Below are 14,837 nucleotides of genomic sequence, written 5' to 3' on the forward strand. Positions count from 1 at the left end.
TCATTTTAATCTTATTTGCATTTCATAATTTAAAATGTCAAATTGGAATTACATTTATTATTTTTTATACTTTATTTATTAAAAATATTTTAATAGTTTTTTTTATAAAAAATAAAAATAATTTAATTTCTATCATCTTTATCATATTTTCAATGCAAAATATCTATTTTGACTAATATTATTTCGAGACATCCTGTATATTTGTATATGTGTATGTATTTCATTTTTATCCAAAAATTTTTTTCGTTAATATGCGATACTCATTCTATTTTATCGAGAGAAGTAATACTAAATAACGATGGCATTAGTAACCACTCCATTTGCTATGATTCTTCATAAACCGAAAGACTTGCATTAAATTTATTAATTTTCATCAAATAAACCTTTAATTAAGACAGTATTATTAATACTTGTTCTTATTAGTTCTATACTATATATTAAAACGATTACATATTAATGACATTATTATTAATAATTAACTTTATATAATTTGTACTTAGCGATTTAACGTCATATGTTTATCACATTAATTTTAATATATCTATATCATAATTTTATCACACATAATGATGGAGTGGTTTCCGATGAATCGACTGAGCTCCCTGTGATATGCAGATGTCACTATAATTTCGTAATAAACATTTGTACAACATGTACGGAAAAGACAATTATTTATACAACCTAATCCTAATTAATCTTATTATTTTTTCAATTATCTATTTATAATATTATTTTCAGCTTAACTGTTTACAATACACATTGAGAATACATCTTATAATGGGAGTTTATCCTCCCTGTTAATAGGCAACATTTTATACGTACATGCATGAACGTGAAATTATATGTATGTAAACACGAATAAGCGATATAAATTTTTTATTATATACATATATATATATAAAACGTATAATATACAACACATAACATACACATGCGTATATAGTATAGACAAATAACAGTTAGGATTTTAAAAAGTTCTTTTGATAAAAATTTAATGAACTTCATTTTCTTGCTTATTCGTTTTATTTGATGTATGTTTCAATTCTGCAGATAAGATTGTAAATTCTTCAGAAATGTAACGCAAAATTCTTCGTTCATATTCTTGTCTCTTCATATAAGCAAGTGCTTCCTAAATTAAATAATAGAATATTAATAATATGTGAATAGCAATGTATGTACATACAAATTTTTGTGTATCTAAATATATATAGTAGAATATAGATTATCCGATTATTATATCCCCAATGGGATTTCAATAAAAAATTGGACGAAAATCCTAATTTCAGAACAAGTAATGGCTAGTTATCAAAATTTATATCTCGACACGATATCTACGACAATTAAATATTTACGGAAAAAAATATTTCGAAGCGTTTCAGGCTTTAAAAATAGAACTGAGATAGTAGGAGACATAAAACTAATGTAATTTTATAAAATTATATCTATTAAAAAAAATTGTAATTCAGCAGTTTAAAAAATTTGGAAAAAAAATAACGGTTCTATTATCCAAAAATATCCTTATTCAAATCCATAACCAAGATTCTACTATATATATATATATAGTACATTTTCTCTTATACTTTCTAAAAAAATAAAGTCATAAGGTTACCTCTCTTGGGGCAAAATATTCCTTTTTTACTTTCGGTAATCCAAGATAATATTTTTTATTGTTTAACATTGTTTCATCAACTGGATCAAATAATAAATAGCTTTCAACTGCTTTTGCTGCTGCTGCTAAATTTCCTACTACATAAACAGTATATGTTAAAAATGTTTATTACATATATTAATTTATACTTACAATTATTTTAAGATATTTACATTTATAATAAGCAAATTGTAAGTAATTATAATGGCTTCTGAGTAGATCATCTCGATTTTCTCCATTCACATAATTAAGCAGACGCGAACAGCTACGTTTACATTTCAAAGAGTAAGTAAAATGATCTAAAAAATATAATTTTCTATTATTAGTGTTCTTTCAATTATTTTTACTTTATAAGGAACTTAACATTCATTCAATGTTTTAATTTCTATTTACACACACACACACACACACAATTATTATATATATATATATATATAAATTTATAATTAATATTACTTGCTAATAAGGATGTGAATTCAGGATGCCATCCTTGGTCGAAAGGTCCTTCGCAATAGATTCTACATTCGTTTTCCAAATTCAAGTAATCTCGCAAAGAATTTTCAAACAATTTAACTGACTCCTTATAATTTTCTTTTTCATATTCTGACACACCAGTAGTATAAGGAATTAAGAAATGTGACATCTCCAAATTGGAAACATTATCCGCATGTACACCTGGTAAGGTGAGATAGTATTTCAAATTGTTAGCACTCATATTATGGTGCGGATGCATAACCAAAAAAGTGAAGACTGCATTAGCTGCATCTTGGAAATGATTTTTCTATGCGTAATTAAAGAATTATTAGAAATATGTCAAAAATAATATTTGTACATTTTAAATAAATTTGTTTTCAATAGATCTAAATAAAATTATTTTTTATTAAATATTATTTTGTATTATAAATATTATAAGAATAACTATAATTACTTTGTTACCTGATAATAACATATATGCAAATATTCATAAACACGATGTTCTATGAACTTCCTTTCTATATCAATAGGTAATCGTTTAATTTTTTGCTTGTTAGCAATATCCTTATAATCTTGATTACACTTCATTAAACAAAGTGTCTCGCGTACTTTTTTTTCATAAAAATGTAAATCTTCTATATTCTCTGGATAAAATGGTTGCCACCCTTCTGCTTCCATTGCACAATTTCTTCGACATTTTATTAATGTTTGTTTGTAGATTTTATACCTGTATACAAATAATTTTTATAAAAAAATCATAAGCAATGGCATATGTTATTTAATAAAAGAATTATCGGTTTATTGACTCTGATACGTAAACACAATAAAGATATTAAACAACAATAATTTGTATAAGAAATCATTCATTTGCAATATTTATGTATAGTAACTTTTACTAATAATATTAAATATTATAAATATATAATAAAATTATATATTATAAAAATCAATATATGTGATACAAACAGTTTTGTCAATCTAGGATCCAACAATCGAATTTTAACGATTAAAAATAATTTAATTAAAAATATCTACCTTGTTTTTTTTTATGATCGATAATCAATTGAATGAGTAAGATACATATTATCAATAATATGTTATTAAAAACGTACCCACGTAAAGCCCTGGTAAATCTTTTAATACATTCATCCCATTCTTCGTTTAGATATGCTTCCACAGCACTCTCGTATAACTCCGACAATGTCAAATTTGTATCTATGTTTTGAAGGAACGTTCGATTTATATAAAAACATAACCTTCCTACATTTCAAAAATCTTACCGAAATCTACATCAGCGATTGTCCACGTCAAATAGGACAATATTAATAAAACTACATGGGCTTTCATGTCACCAAAGATCAAATTTATATGTTACGTTTTAATCACTTCAATTGAATTATCTATTAACGATGATGATGATGATGATGTTGAAAGAAATAATATAGATACAGAAAAGACAATCTATTACTGCCATATGTATGTATGTGTATATATATATAAAATGCACTCCATAGGAAAGATTACCACATGTGTGTGTATACAAAACCACATACACACATACACATACACATTCGATGATCTAGACCTACTTATCTTCTTAAAAGACTATATAGCTGCAATATTTCCAAGATATGCATTTAATTCGTTCATTCATTATATGACAAAATTTTCCCTTAATTTCATATCATTCAAGGAGTACAGATTCAAATAAACGACATTAAGCATTCTTGAAGCATTCTACGATCAATACTATATTGAAGTTAAAAATGTTATGTTATATATCATTATATGTATATCAGGCCACATATTCTATATATATAGAATTGTCCGATTAATATAAGTCGATGTGTGCGCGAATGTGTACCTTTAAGTACACTCTGCCTCAATGATGATTGCGTTCATGTATTGATAAGAATATCCCAGAAAGTTTCCTCCGAGCAATTTCACAATATTTCTGGATCATTACAAAAGACAAGTTCATTAGTCAATAGCACTGTTCCTTCTGAATACAATCAGTGAAACAGAGTATACTAGTGCAGTCATTAATAATATATCCTTCAATTATAAAAGTGAGACTCATACATAATATTAAATTTACTTATGTATGTGTGTACTTATATACGCACATATAGTTGAATTAAATTATTATTATCATGTTATTTCCATAAAATTAATTATAAGTTTGTAATACATTTTGTATGTATGTATACATATACATTCATTTTGTATACATATACATATATGTCAATATATATGTATGTAAATATATTACATACATATCAATTTGACAAGTAATATTTTTTAAGAAATATGTTATAAATTATATTGACTGGACACACGATGAAGTCAATAATTCTTTCGATATTTCCCACATTCAATAATACATTGGGAAATAAAACTGACGATAATTAAAAATTGCAGTGTGTTATCATTTAAAGTTTAAATATCTTATAATTGTAAATTCGTATTTCGAATTTAATTTTATATTTAATATATACGTAATATAATGGCGCGTCTCAACGATCACAGATTTTACGAATTATTTTGACTACCATACAATATAACAAATTATAAAGTTTCTAAATCTAAGTTTTTTTTTTTCTTTTCTTTAAATATACCCAACAAACTTTATTAACTTAAATAAAAATTCAAAATTCTTGGAATTCTTTAAGGTACTTTTTTTTTATTTTTGCTTATTTTGATCTTATTTTTTTTTGTTTTACTAAGCGTATGGCGGGACAAAGCTATTCTAAAATGTCGGTAATTTACTCCTTTATAAACAATTATTTAATGGAAGCGTATAACTTTCGACACAAATATTTTTTTTTAATTGTAACTAGCTATGAGCTCAATTTAACAAATTTGACTTGGACAATGGTATAGCAAGAGAATAGTTAAGAGTATTATCACACAGATTGATATCTCAAACGACGTATAGACTTATACACGATACATAATACTTTTACAGTTACGACAAATGACTCTCTTTCTTTCTCTCCATGGATTTCATTTTCACATCAAAAACACGAAATGGAGATTTTCCTTATTTTTTTTTCCTTTTTCCTTTTTTTCAACAAGCATTATTGATTATAGTCAAATATTGATGCTTTTTGCTACTAAGTTTTATACTAAACCTATTTCTAAAAACAGTTTTTCAAAGTAAATGGTTGCGCGCACACATAATTAGGTATTTTTTTTCTCACTTACAAACTCACTGTCTTCACACGAACGTATTGAATCGTCACGATTTATCGAGTTATCTAAAGTATCGACTTTATATTTCTTTAATATTTTCCGACACTCTTGAGTGTTATCTACACTATTCTTGCTAGAAGTTGATTGTTCGAGAGCACCCAAATTAAATGAAGTTAATTTGATCTCCGTTTCATTACGTTTCAATTGTTTTTGTTCTAACGTCATTGGAGATACACCATGAGATATCAGTGTACTCGGTGTTTCATTTTGATGAACGTCTTTTATTGCTTCATTATTTCGTGATTCTAGATTACTCACACTGATTTCGTTAGAATAAACACTGCGGGATTCTTTATTGTAAGTTACATTTTTATCTCCTAATGATATTCGATCATTACGTGCATCATTTTTCTCATTTTTCTCCACAGGCACCATGACTTCTTTAGATGTATAATCATCGCTTTTAGTTCCAGTTGGCGAATCTTTTTCTTCTGCTATTCTTGGTAACTGTGTACTTCCACAAGCATTAGATATACCGACGTTTGCTATATTAATCGATATACCATGTGTTAATTTAGGATAATCGACTACGTTTTTCGGTTCTGTACACACTTTCTTCTCGCCTTTTATATCACTGCTTTCTTTATTCATTATTTCATTAGCCTCTTCAGAAATTTCAGCATGAGACGTTTGAGCAATTGTCACACGTGGTGTTACTTTTACGACGGTATTTGCCAATGGCGATATCGATGTTTTATTTTCTGCTGAACGAGGATGCAATCTATCAGGACTGAGAGCTCTTCTTAAAAGTGGTGACCCTGGTTCTGCTGATTTTGGACGTCCATAACCTTTCTTCTGACTACTAGGTGCTGACAAACAGACACCTAAATCATAAATTAAACAAACGATTTATATCACAATACCAATTATGTCCAAGTATTTATAATAAAAATATAGTTTTAGTAATACCTGGACTATATGATTGCGTAGTATTAGAACTACCAGGTTGGTGTCCTGTGGGAAATGCTAAAGGACTTGGACTTCTTGTTGGACTAGCAGGGAGTGGCGATGGACTGGGAGTTCTAGCTAAAGGAGATAAAGGTATGTGCCCTACAGACTTCCTACGATTAGGAGAATGGATATTTTTTGCAGCTGTATGTAATTTATGCTTTAAACCATGCAAAGTACTTGGTCTTTGATAATGTGATTGATTTGACAAATTTCCAATAGAAATATTAGAACCCGGTGAAGAGGAATTTGGACTTGAACATGGACTTGAATTACCAGTTGAATGATAGGATTCTGAATTAGTACGATTTGTTGGTGGAGAAGGACTACAGACGGATTTTGTACATGCACCATAATAAGGTGTAATTTCTTGAGAACGTGTGAAGGATTGGAAAGATCGACTAGAGGTCACCATTGAAGGTGAACAAATTCCTGCAGCCATCTGAAAGAATGTAGTATATTTCAAATGTCTGATGTCATAATATTTTGCCTTATACTTGTTTAAAAGCGTAGTATGTGTTGGATGCGCGCATTTCTGTAAAATGGACGCATATGTCAATGAAAATAAATTTATCTGTATATTTCAATGGTGGTATAAGAAGCTTTGGTATAAATATGAATCAAATAATGAATAACATATATTCAACAGAATAAAAAAAAAAATAAAAAAATAAAAAAAAAAAAAAAGAAATAATAATAAATAAATTAATAAATAAATCAATTGCCAAAAGGTATACAAAGCTAAAAAATGTATAAAAGAAATCATACCATAAGTGGAGGTTTGTTGTCACTGGACAGAATGGGTGCTGACAATGGACAATTGATACTTAATGGCTGCAATAAAACATAAAATGCACTTAACGTAACGAGTGTGTAGCTTGTATTATGTTGTTTGCTTAATTTCTCTGGCACTGATGTGTGCAAAAAAAATACAGTGAAGTTTAAGCACTATGCTACTATTAAAATATCTTAAAGTTGTAATATGTGAAACATAAAAGTTGCTGTATAATAATTTGATACAATAAATCAAGAAAATTAGGAAAAGAATGACAATTCTCATGTATACCTGTTGCATTTCTACACTAGCACGTTTCGAACTTATTCGTTTAAAAAGAGATGTTTTTCGTTTCTTGTCAGAAAGCTCTCTTTTTTGTTTCCTTTGTTTATGAAATGTTCTGCGTGCCATTTTACTCTGAGTGAGATCTCTTTTTCTACCACCAGATTTAATACTGGTATTTTCTAAAGGTGTACTACGTAAAGTGACGTGATCACCGCCACTCAGCATTAACTGGAGAACTTGAGTGTGATATAACCCTTGTACATGTTCTCCATTTATATGCGTTATCAAATCCCCTGGCCTCAAACCAGCTTCAAATGCTGGACTTGACTGATCAACTGCCTACAGTTGAATACATATATTTTTACAGTTAAAATTATAGTTGAATGTATAAATTTTAATATTTATACTTTTTCAACTGAATGAATGAATTAAGTTCCAGATAAAATATATTGTGGACATACCATTACTAAATGATGCATAGTGTAAAAATCACTATCACCGTAATAGACTCTGATGGTATGTACGGTGAAACCAAATCCACATGGTCCTCTTCTTATAATAATGGGAGGTTTCAAACTGGTTACAAGAGGACTTAATTCTCGACATGGAGATGTATCTCTCGAAGAAGCAGTAGAAGATCCACCAGGTGACTCAATAGATTGATTACTGACTATTGAATCATCTAAAAGTATAGATATATTAAGTAATAAATGTAATAATATAGTTCTAATGAACAATATCAATAAATATTTAAAACAATGATTGTAAAATTTTATAAAAATTATTATTTAGATACATACAAGTAAATTCACTAGTTGGTATTACTAGTGACAAGCCACTAGTCGATGCAGACTTAATAACAGACCTTGACTTTGACTTATTTGCCGGTAAAATGGGAACTGCATTATAAGATTCAAAGGAATCGGTACTGGAATTATGTTTATCCTCGAGGATCTCCTTATTCGCTGCTGTTAAATCCAACCTATAAATATATAACATATATATAAGTAAATAATTTATTTTATATTAACCAAAATCATGGTGATGAAAAGAAATGAATAGGAAATTGGATTCGTAACATTGTTTGATTGAATATTTAATAATATCGACTAATCATTGAACAGAAAAGAAAATAAGGGAAGAATCATTGTAAAATAAAATCCATATAATAGAACAACAGGGAGGAAACTATTGATTTACGTATATATTGGCAAGGATATAGGTCAAATGACTCACATGTGCTCATCATCAATAGGAATACTGAACCTGGGCAGCTTATCACGAGAATGTGTGTGACGTTTCCTTTGTATTTGTGGGCTGATGTCTTCGGATTCTGTTTGTGAAGAATCTGGTGTACTCAAATTAATAGAAGTATTTTCTGATTGAATATTTTTAACCACAGTTAATTGAGATTCATTGCTTCCAGTAGAAGTAGAACCAATAGATGATATATTTGACTTTATAGGCCTATTTAGATTTTCGACACATGGAGTCGTCTTGACAGAAAAAAACGACCGATTTTTCTCTGAATTTTGACTCGTTTCTAAGAGTTTGGATGGAGTAGTAGTAGTAGTAACAGATGTATTCGATACAAGTGAAAGTTGTGAAACTGTGCTTTCTAAGTCAGTATGGAAAGGTTGTTTTTTAGAATCCACTTCTGGCTCTATATTTGTTTGCTGCGGACGGCTTTGAGAAATTTTCCGTGATTGTGGTGAATACGAAGAAAACGATCCAAATAAAGGAGAATCATCAGTGTCATCTGTATCATCGCCTATATCGTGATTATATCTATCCATACGAGCTAAAACATTATATGAAGTAATTCATGTACTTAATTAATATTTAAATATATATAAAAAGCAATTTAGTATCATGCATTATACTTTAGATATCTTACTATCAAAGTAACTCGTATCCTCATCATCAACTAATTGTGGTACAAATTCAGCTTTTTGTCTAAGAAGACTATTCCAATTAACGCCATAAAAATAAGGATGTTCTTTAACTTCATGTGAACCACCAGTTCCTAATCGATCTCTAGGACTTTGTTGTAATAATACAGTTATAATATCTTTAGCTTCAGGATGAACTGGCCAGTCATCCTCATCTGGCCATTCTATGTCATCTAAAAAGAAAAATTAAATTATAGATTGTGTTCTTATGTTCATATATTAATACTAACCATTAACGGTATGAGCAAACAGTTCTTCGGGTGTATCGCCAAAAAAGGGTACACAACCAATAAGAAATTCATAAAGTATAATTCCCATAGACCACCAATCAACAGGTTTTCCATATCCCTGTCTTAATATAACTTCTGGTGCGATATATTCAGGTGTACCAAATACTTGTTTATCAGAGAATTGTCGAGTATCTCTATCTATATATCCCTCATAAAGATTTGTTGCCACTGTAAAGTTAAATATATACATTAAATTATTGCAAAAGAATAAATATAATTACTTAGTTATATTAAGCTATTAACTTACAAGACATAAGCCCCATTTTACTAAGACCAAAGTCTGTAAGTTTAATGTGACCTAATGCTGTAATAAGTAAACTAAAACATAAAATTTTAATTAGTAAATATAAAATAATCTAATAACTATTTATATATCATACAAAATTTATATAATTCAAATAACTTTACTTGTCAGGTTTCAAATCTCTATGAACAATACCATAACTATGCAGGTATTCTACAGCTAAAACAGTCTCTGCAAAATAAAATCTTGCCATATCTGATGGAAGTGGACCAATATTTTTTAGAAGATTTGCACAATCTCCACCTTCAACATATTCCATTACAAGACATAAATGTTTCTGAAATGACAAAAGTTAATGTTTATATATCATGCATTATTTATAAAAATAATATTTTCATAATACATAATATTAAAATATATGATATACCTTCGTTTCAAAACTACAATACATAGATACCACAAAAGGATTATCTGTGAAACTCATTATATCTCTTTCAGCGAACACTTGTTCCACTTGATTACGAAGCATTAGATTATTTTTATTAATTTTCTTCATTGCAAATCTTTGTCTAGTTGTCTTTTCTTTAACTAGATACACTGCACCATATGCTCCATTACTAATAAGTTTTAATACCTCATAATCACTTTCACAAGGAACACGTTGAGATTTATCATCATCTTTATTAGGACTCGATGTTAATTGTAAGTTACTATCACTAGAACTTGCAGAATCTTCCAGTTTATTCAGATCTTCCTGTAATTCTGGAAAAGATATAGGAACAGATATAGTAATAATTTTCATGTAAAATATGAAAAAATGAAGTAATTAATGTACCAGTTATGGGATCTCTATTTAAAGAAAGTTTATTGATGATATACTGAGGAATGTCAGTTTTTATTCCTGCATTAAATTTAGCTTGACCCTCAGCTCGTTCGAGTAAATGATAAAATTCTTCTGGATCAAATTCTAAACATTCTAATAATCGCGCTGGACGTGAGATCACTAGTAAAAGTTTTTTTATTAAACCTGTCAATCGTGTTGCAGCTTCTAACGATTTTTCCTTGGTCTATAAACATGAAAATTATACATTAAATTTATGTTGAAATAAATATTCATTAATCTTTATATTGAAATATTATTGACATACCTCCATTAATAAATGTTCTAAATTTTCACTCATTTCATAAAAATATCTTGTTGTGATTAATTTCTCTTGTGATTTTTGTAAACAGTCTCTTGCCATTTCGATCACTTGATGATGAACAAAACGTAAAATTGGTAAAGAATCTGGAGTCATATGTGTCACTACTTCATGTTCATCGATTTCCTTGTTTTCATTAATAAAATTTGTTAAACGTTCTTCCATTTGTTGCGTAGCCTAATTGAAAAATACATTGGATTATTAATAAATTGAACTATTTTATTAACTATTCTTTTTATCATATATTATTTTTGCATAAATCATACCTTTGGAAAACGTTCTTTGTACAAAGTATTCATCATGACAATCTCACTATCAAGAACAGGTGATCGACTCGGACTACTATAATTAAAATTAGTATTTTGTTAATAATATTTTTTAAAATCAGTTATATAATTATTAAATTTTATAAGAGTCACATTTCTGATGTAATTTATACCTTAAGCTTCGTGATCGCGGTCGATGTAATGGTGATTTACGACCTTCTTCTTCAAGACTACCAGAAATGGTAGATATACTGGAACCAGGGAAACCTGGATGTGATGAACATGGTGTACCAGGCTTAGAAAAGTGACAAGATAACATGCGTAGCTCATCTTTAGTTGGAACATTTGGTAACTGATGTAAACGTTCTTGACTCGAACATTGTGACTAAGAATATACATAATATTTTAATATAATTCATATGTATATATATATATTTTTTAATATATGAAATTACATACCGAAACATTACTCGAACCAGGTGTTGTCCCATAGCCACTAGAAGGTAAACTTGCAACTGACCATCTTCTACCATCACCAGTTCCTGTAGCACCCCCAATCCTAAAATATGATTATTTTTGTATTATATTATTTAATGTACAAAAATTAATTTATATTATATTAATACAGTTCGTTAATGAATATTAGAATATATTTTAATTTATAAATCATAAGAAAATAAATGAAATATTTCTTTATATATTAATCGAGAAAAATTTATTGAGGAGAAAAACAGAGAAGAACATATAATTTATATACCTTTTAACAGGAGCAAAAGCAAAATGTGGACTGGATGACATCCTAGGGCTTTCTAGAGGACTGCCTACAATTGGGATGAAAGCTGTATTGGGAAATAATGAATAAATTAATTTATTATTTTCTATAAATATTTTAAGTACAAAAAAGAAAAATATAAAATATCTCATTTATATAATATTTTATTTATTACAATCCTATAAAATTATAGATTATTGTATCACATCTTTCATAAAAACCTTTTTCATTTTATAAATTTTGACTATTATTACAAACAGAAAATTATAAAATCTATAACATACCAGATAAAGGTGAATGGCAACGTGGTAAAGTAGGCGATGTTGTTGCAATGAAAGATTTACGATGTGCTGCTTTAGCAGATCGACGAGGAATGTTTGGATCACGCTATGGAGAGAAAACAATATTTTAAATACAGACCTAATCAAAAAATATAATATTATTATTTAATTTATTGAATAATAATAATAATAATTTTGTAACATATATACTAACCATGTGAACTGACAAAGAAGGAGCTGATTTTCCAATAGCTGAATTCCGCATACGAACTAAATTTGATAATTCTCCGCTAACTGTAAATTTTTTTACTTTGGTATAATTATATAGAAACTTTACATTGAAGTCACATAACATGATATAGATTTTCTAAATAACATTATAGAAAAAAAATTATATTAACCTGGTCGAACAGGGGCCTCTTTACTTTCTACCTTTGATATTGCAGGACGATTACGTGTTTGTTCTGTGCTACAGTTGGTGTCTTCTGATTCCATTTGATCAAATACAAGAACTCGTGCAGAGTTACCATGTGAACGTAGACGTGGTCTACTTGGTCTATTTCTACTTTGTTCCATACTTGCAAAATTTTGTTTTATTCAATTGTTACAATTTAACTGCAAATGGAAAACAACTTTTATATATCTGAGTATAAATATTGAATATATGTATTATATATAAAATAAAATAAAAGAAAAATAAAAACAAAAACAAAAATATTCAAAAACAACTAAAATATTGTTTGAGATAATATGTATTATAAAAAAGAAATATTATTAAACTAATAGAAAGATAATTAAATCATATTTTATATTTATAAGTTTTTCATCTAATTTCTTTCTAGAATTATGGATAGAAAGTATAAATAGTTATCATCACTCAATACAAACTACATAACATTATACAATTTTTTATGACTTTCATTTTGATATATATATTTATATATATACATATATATATATATCCTTTTATATATATATATATCCTTTTATATATATATATATATATATCCTTTTATATATATATATATATATCTTTTTTGTATTCATCCAAGATTTGTAAAATTGATTAGTAATTAGAGACACACATCATTAGACACAGTATTTTAGCATTACAAACAGTAATAATTTAAGTTATTAATATATATGTAGTATTTACAATTTATTCTCTTCAGTAAGGATGTATAAGTAAACCAATGACGAACGTTTGATAAATAATATAGAAATAGATCTTATGAAAATTATGCATAATTCAGTTAAAATGACAAGAATTTCTTATATTGAAGAAGAACGTTAAAATAATGGATCATGATAATATAATTCCGTTTCTGACATATAGAAAAAATATTAAGTACGTGAATGATTAAAATCAACAATAATCGTTTTGATAGATTAATGTATTATTTAAAATAAGTATTTCGACATTATTTTATGAAAAATCTATAATATAACAAGTTCAAACGCGAAGACGAATGAGAAATGAGACGCACAGTATTCGTGAGACAGAATAATAGATGCGATACACATAAAGTCGAATTAAGTTTTGATTACCGGGCAGAAAGAGTCATCCTCGTGGGATAACAGTCCATAGGATTGAGCAGGTGTAGTTCCGAGACTAAATTTGCATTCTTTTTGTTGACGAAGACATTAATCACGAAATATGAAAGAACCGTAAATTTTGACTCATGATGGACGTGTACAGAGAGCCTCACTCGTGCACGCGCAAATACATGCATCCATGGCCGCACTGTATGACACTTTATATTTGTATATAGTACAAGCATACTGTTCGTTTCTTGATGTTTGTCCTATACTTCCCTCTGTCGGACGCCATGTTGTGAAAAGTTAAAACGACATCAGGTGTTAAAATCGGAGATTTTTTATTTTCCCTATAAATAGTGTTTTTCTTTTCTTTTTTTTTTCCTCAAATAATTTGTTAAAATTTGAAAAATTATTTCAGTTCTAAGTAGGTCTCACTCATCTGATTAATCATTTATATACATTTATACACATTTGTATTTACCTATATTCAATCGTTTATACTCGAGGTCAGATTTGTTTCTATACGAAATAGAAATAGAAAATATATTACGTTCGAAAAAAAAATAATATATAAATATTATATTGATCGTTATAAAAATAACATTTAATTATTACAAATTTTATCTAGAGATAGGTTTCTATTTTATCTGAATAAATATCAAAATAAAGATCGAACAAATATTGCTTTCGTAGTTCGTAAATATATATTAGAAAATTCGCCGATCGATAACATCTAAAGTTTTATTATTATTTACAAAAGTATAAATAAGTATAAGATATTTCGAATGAGATTTAGAATAAGATTTTTTTCTAAAACAATTTATTTTAAAATAAAGCAGAAATTATTTCGAATTAATGATATAAATAAATCATTTTATTTTAAATAACCTATTTTTAATAATCTAT

At 27.8% G+C, this 14,837-nt stretch overlaps 2 protein-coding genes across 3 annotated transcripts; both read right to left on the reverse strand.

The window, feature by feature from the left end:
- Nucleotides 1-123: 123 nt before the first annotated feature.
- On the reverse strand, nt 124-3,475 carry LOC118440961 (prolyl 3-hydroxylase 1). Its single transcript, XM_035864733.2, has 7 exons — nt 3,403-3,475; nt 3,235-3,337; nt 2,585-2,849; nt 2,105-2,429; nt 1,822-1,947; nt 1,610-1,746; nt 124-1,129 (listed from the first exon to the last, which is right to left on the reverse strand). The coding sequence occupies exons 1-7, from the start codon at nt 3,467-3,469 to the stop codon at nt 992-994; spliced, it is 1,161 nt and encodes a 386-aa protein (XP_035720626.2). The 5' UTR covers nt 3,470-3,475; the 3' UTR covers nt 124-991.
- Nucleotides 3,476-5,305: 1,830 nt separating this feature from the next.
- dop (microtubule-associated serine/threonine (MAST) protein kinase dop) lies at nt 5,306-14,446 on the reverse strand. 2 transcript variants are annotated; one of them, XM_035864722.2, is made up of 22 exons: nt 13,941-14,446; nt 12,794-13,007; nt 12,607-12,686; nt 12,396-12,498; nt 12,097-12,178; nt 11,799-11,898; nt 11,513-11,724; nt 11,340-11,415; nt 11,020-11,250; nt 10,707-10,938; nt 10,299-10,633; nt 10,036-10,208; nt 9,875-9,945; nt 9,568-9,795; nt 9,283-9,510; nt 8,652-9,186; nt 8,186-8,367; nt 7,847-8,067; nt 7,392-7,724; nt 7,094-7,159; nt 6,287-6,767; nt 5,306-6,201 (listed from the first exon to the last, which is right to left on the reverse strand). In XM_035864722.2, the coding sequence occupies exons 2-22, from the start codon at nt 12,966-12,968 to the stop codon at nt 5,306-5,308; spliced, it is 5,040 nt and encodes a 1,679-aa protein (XP_035720615.2). In that variant the 5' UTR covers nt 12,969-13,007; nt 13,941-14,446. The 2 variants fall into 2 exon arrangements, with proteins under 2 accessions (XP_035720615.2, XP_035720612.2); XM_035864719.2 differs by having other exon boundaries at nt 8,622-9,186.
- Nucleotides 14,447-14,837: the final 391 nt, after the last annotated feature.

The sequence above is a fragment of the Vespa mandarinia genome, chromosome 6 (assembly GCF_050613455.1).
Source record: "Vespa mandarinia isolate Hongniang chromosome 6, ASM5061345v1, whole genome shotgun sequence".
Lineage (NCBI taxonomy): Eukaryota > Metazoa > Arthropoda > Insecta > Hymenoptera > Vespidae > Vespa > Vespa mandarinia.

Bases quoted from the DNA above. Each gene is read 5' to 3' on its own strand.
- dop (XM_035864719.2), bottom strand. From the start codon at position 12,968: ATGGAACAAAGTAGAAATAGACCAAGTAGACCACGTCTACGTTCACAT. The intron at 7,160-7,391 runs GTATACATGAGA...GTTTTATTGCAG, and splicing joins CTAGTGTAGAAATGCAACAG to CCATTAAGTATCAATTGTCC. The intron at 6,202-6,286 runs GTATTACTAAAA...TTTATGATTTAG, and splicing joins TACGCAATCATATAGTCCAG to GTGTCTGTTTGTCAGCACCT.
- LOC118440961 (XM_035864733.2), bottom strand. From the start codon at position 3,469: ATGAAAGCCCATGTAGTTTTATTAATATTGTCCTATTTGACGTGGACA. The intron at 2,850-3,234 runs GTACGTTTTTAA...ATTTGTATACAG, and splicing joins TTTACCAGGGCTTTACGTGG to GTATAAAATCTACAAACAAA. The intron at 1,130-1,609 runs GTAACCTTATGA...TATTTAATTTAG, and splicing joins AATATTTTGCCCCAAGAGAG to GAAGCACTTGCTTATATGAA.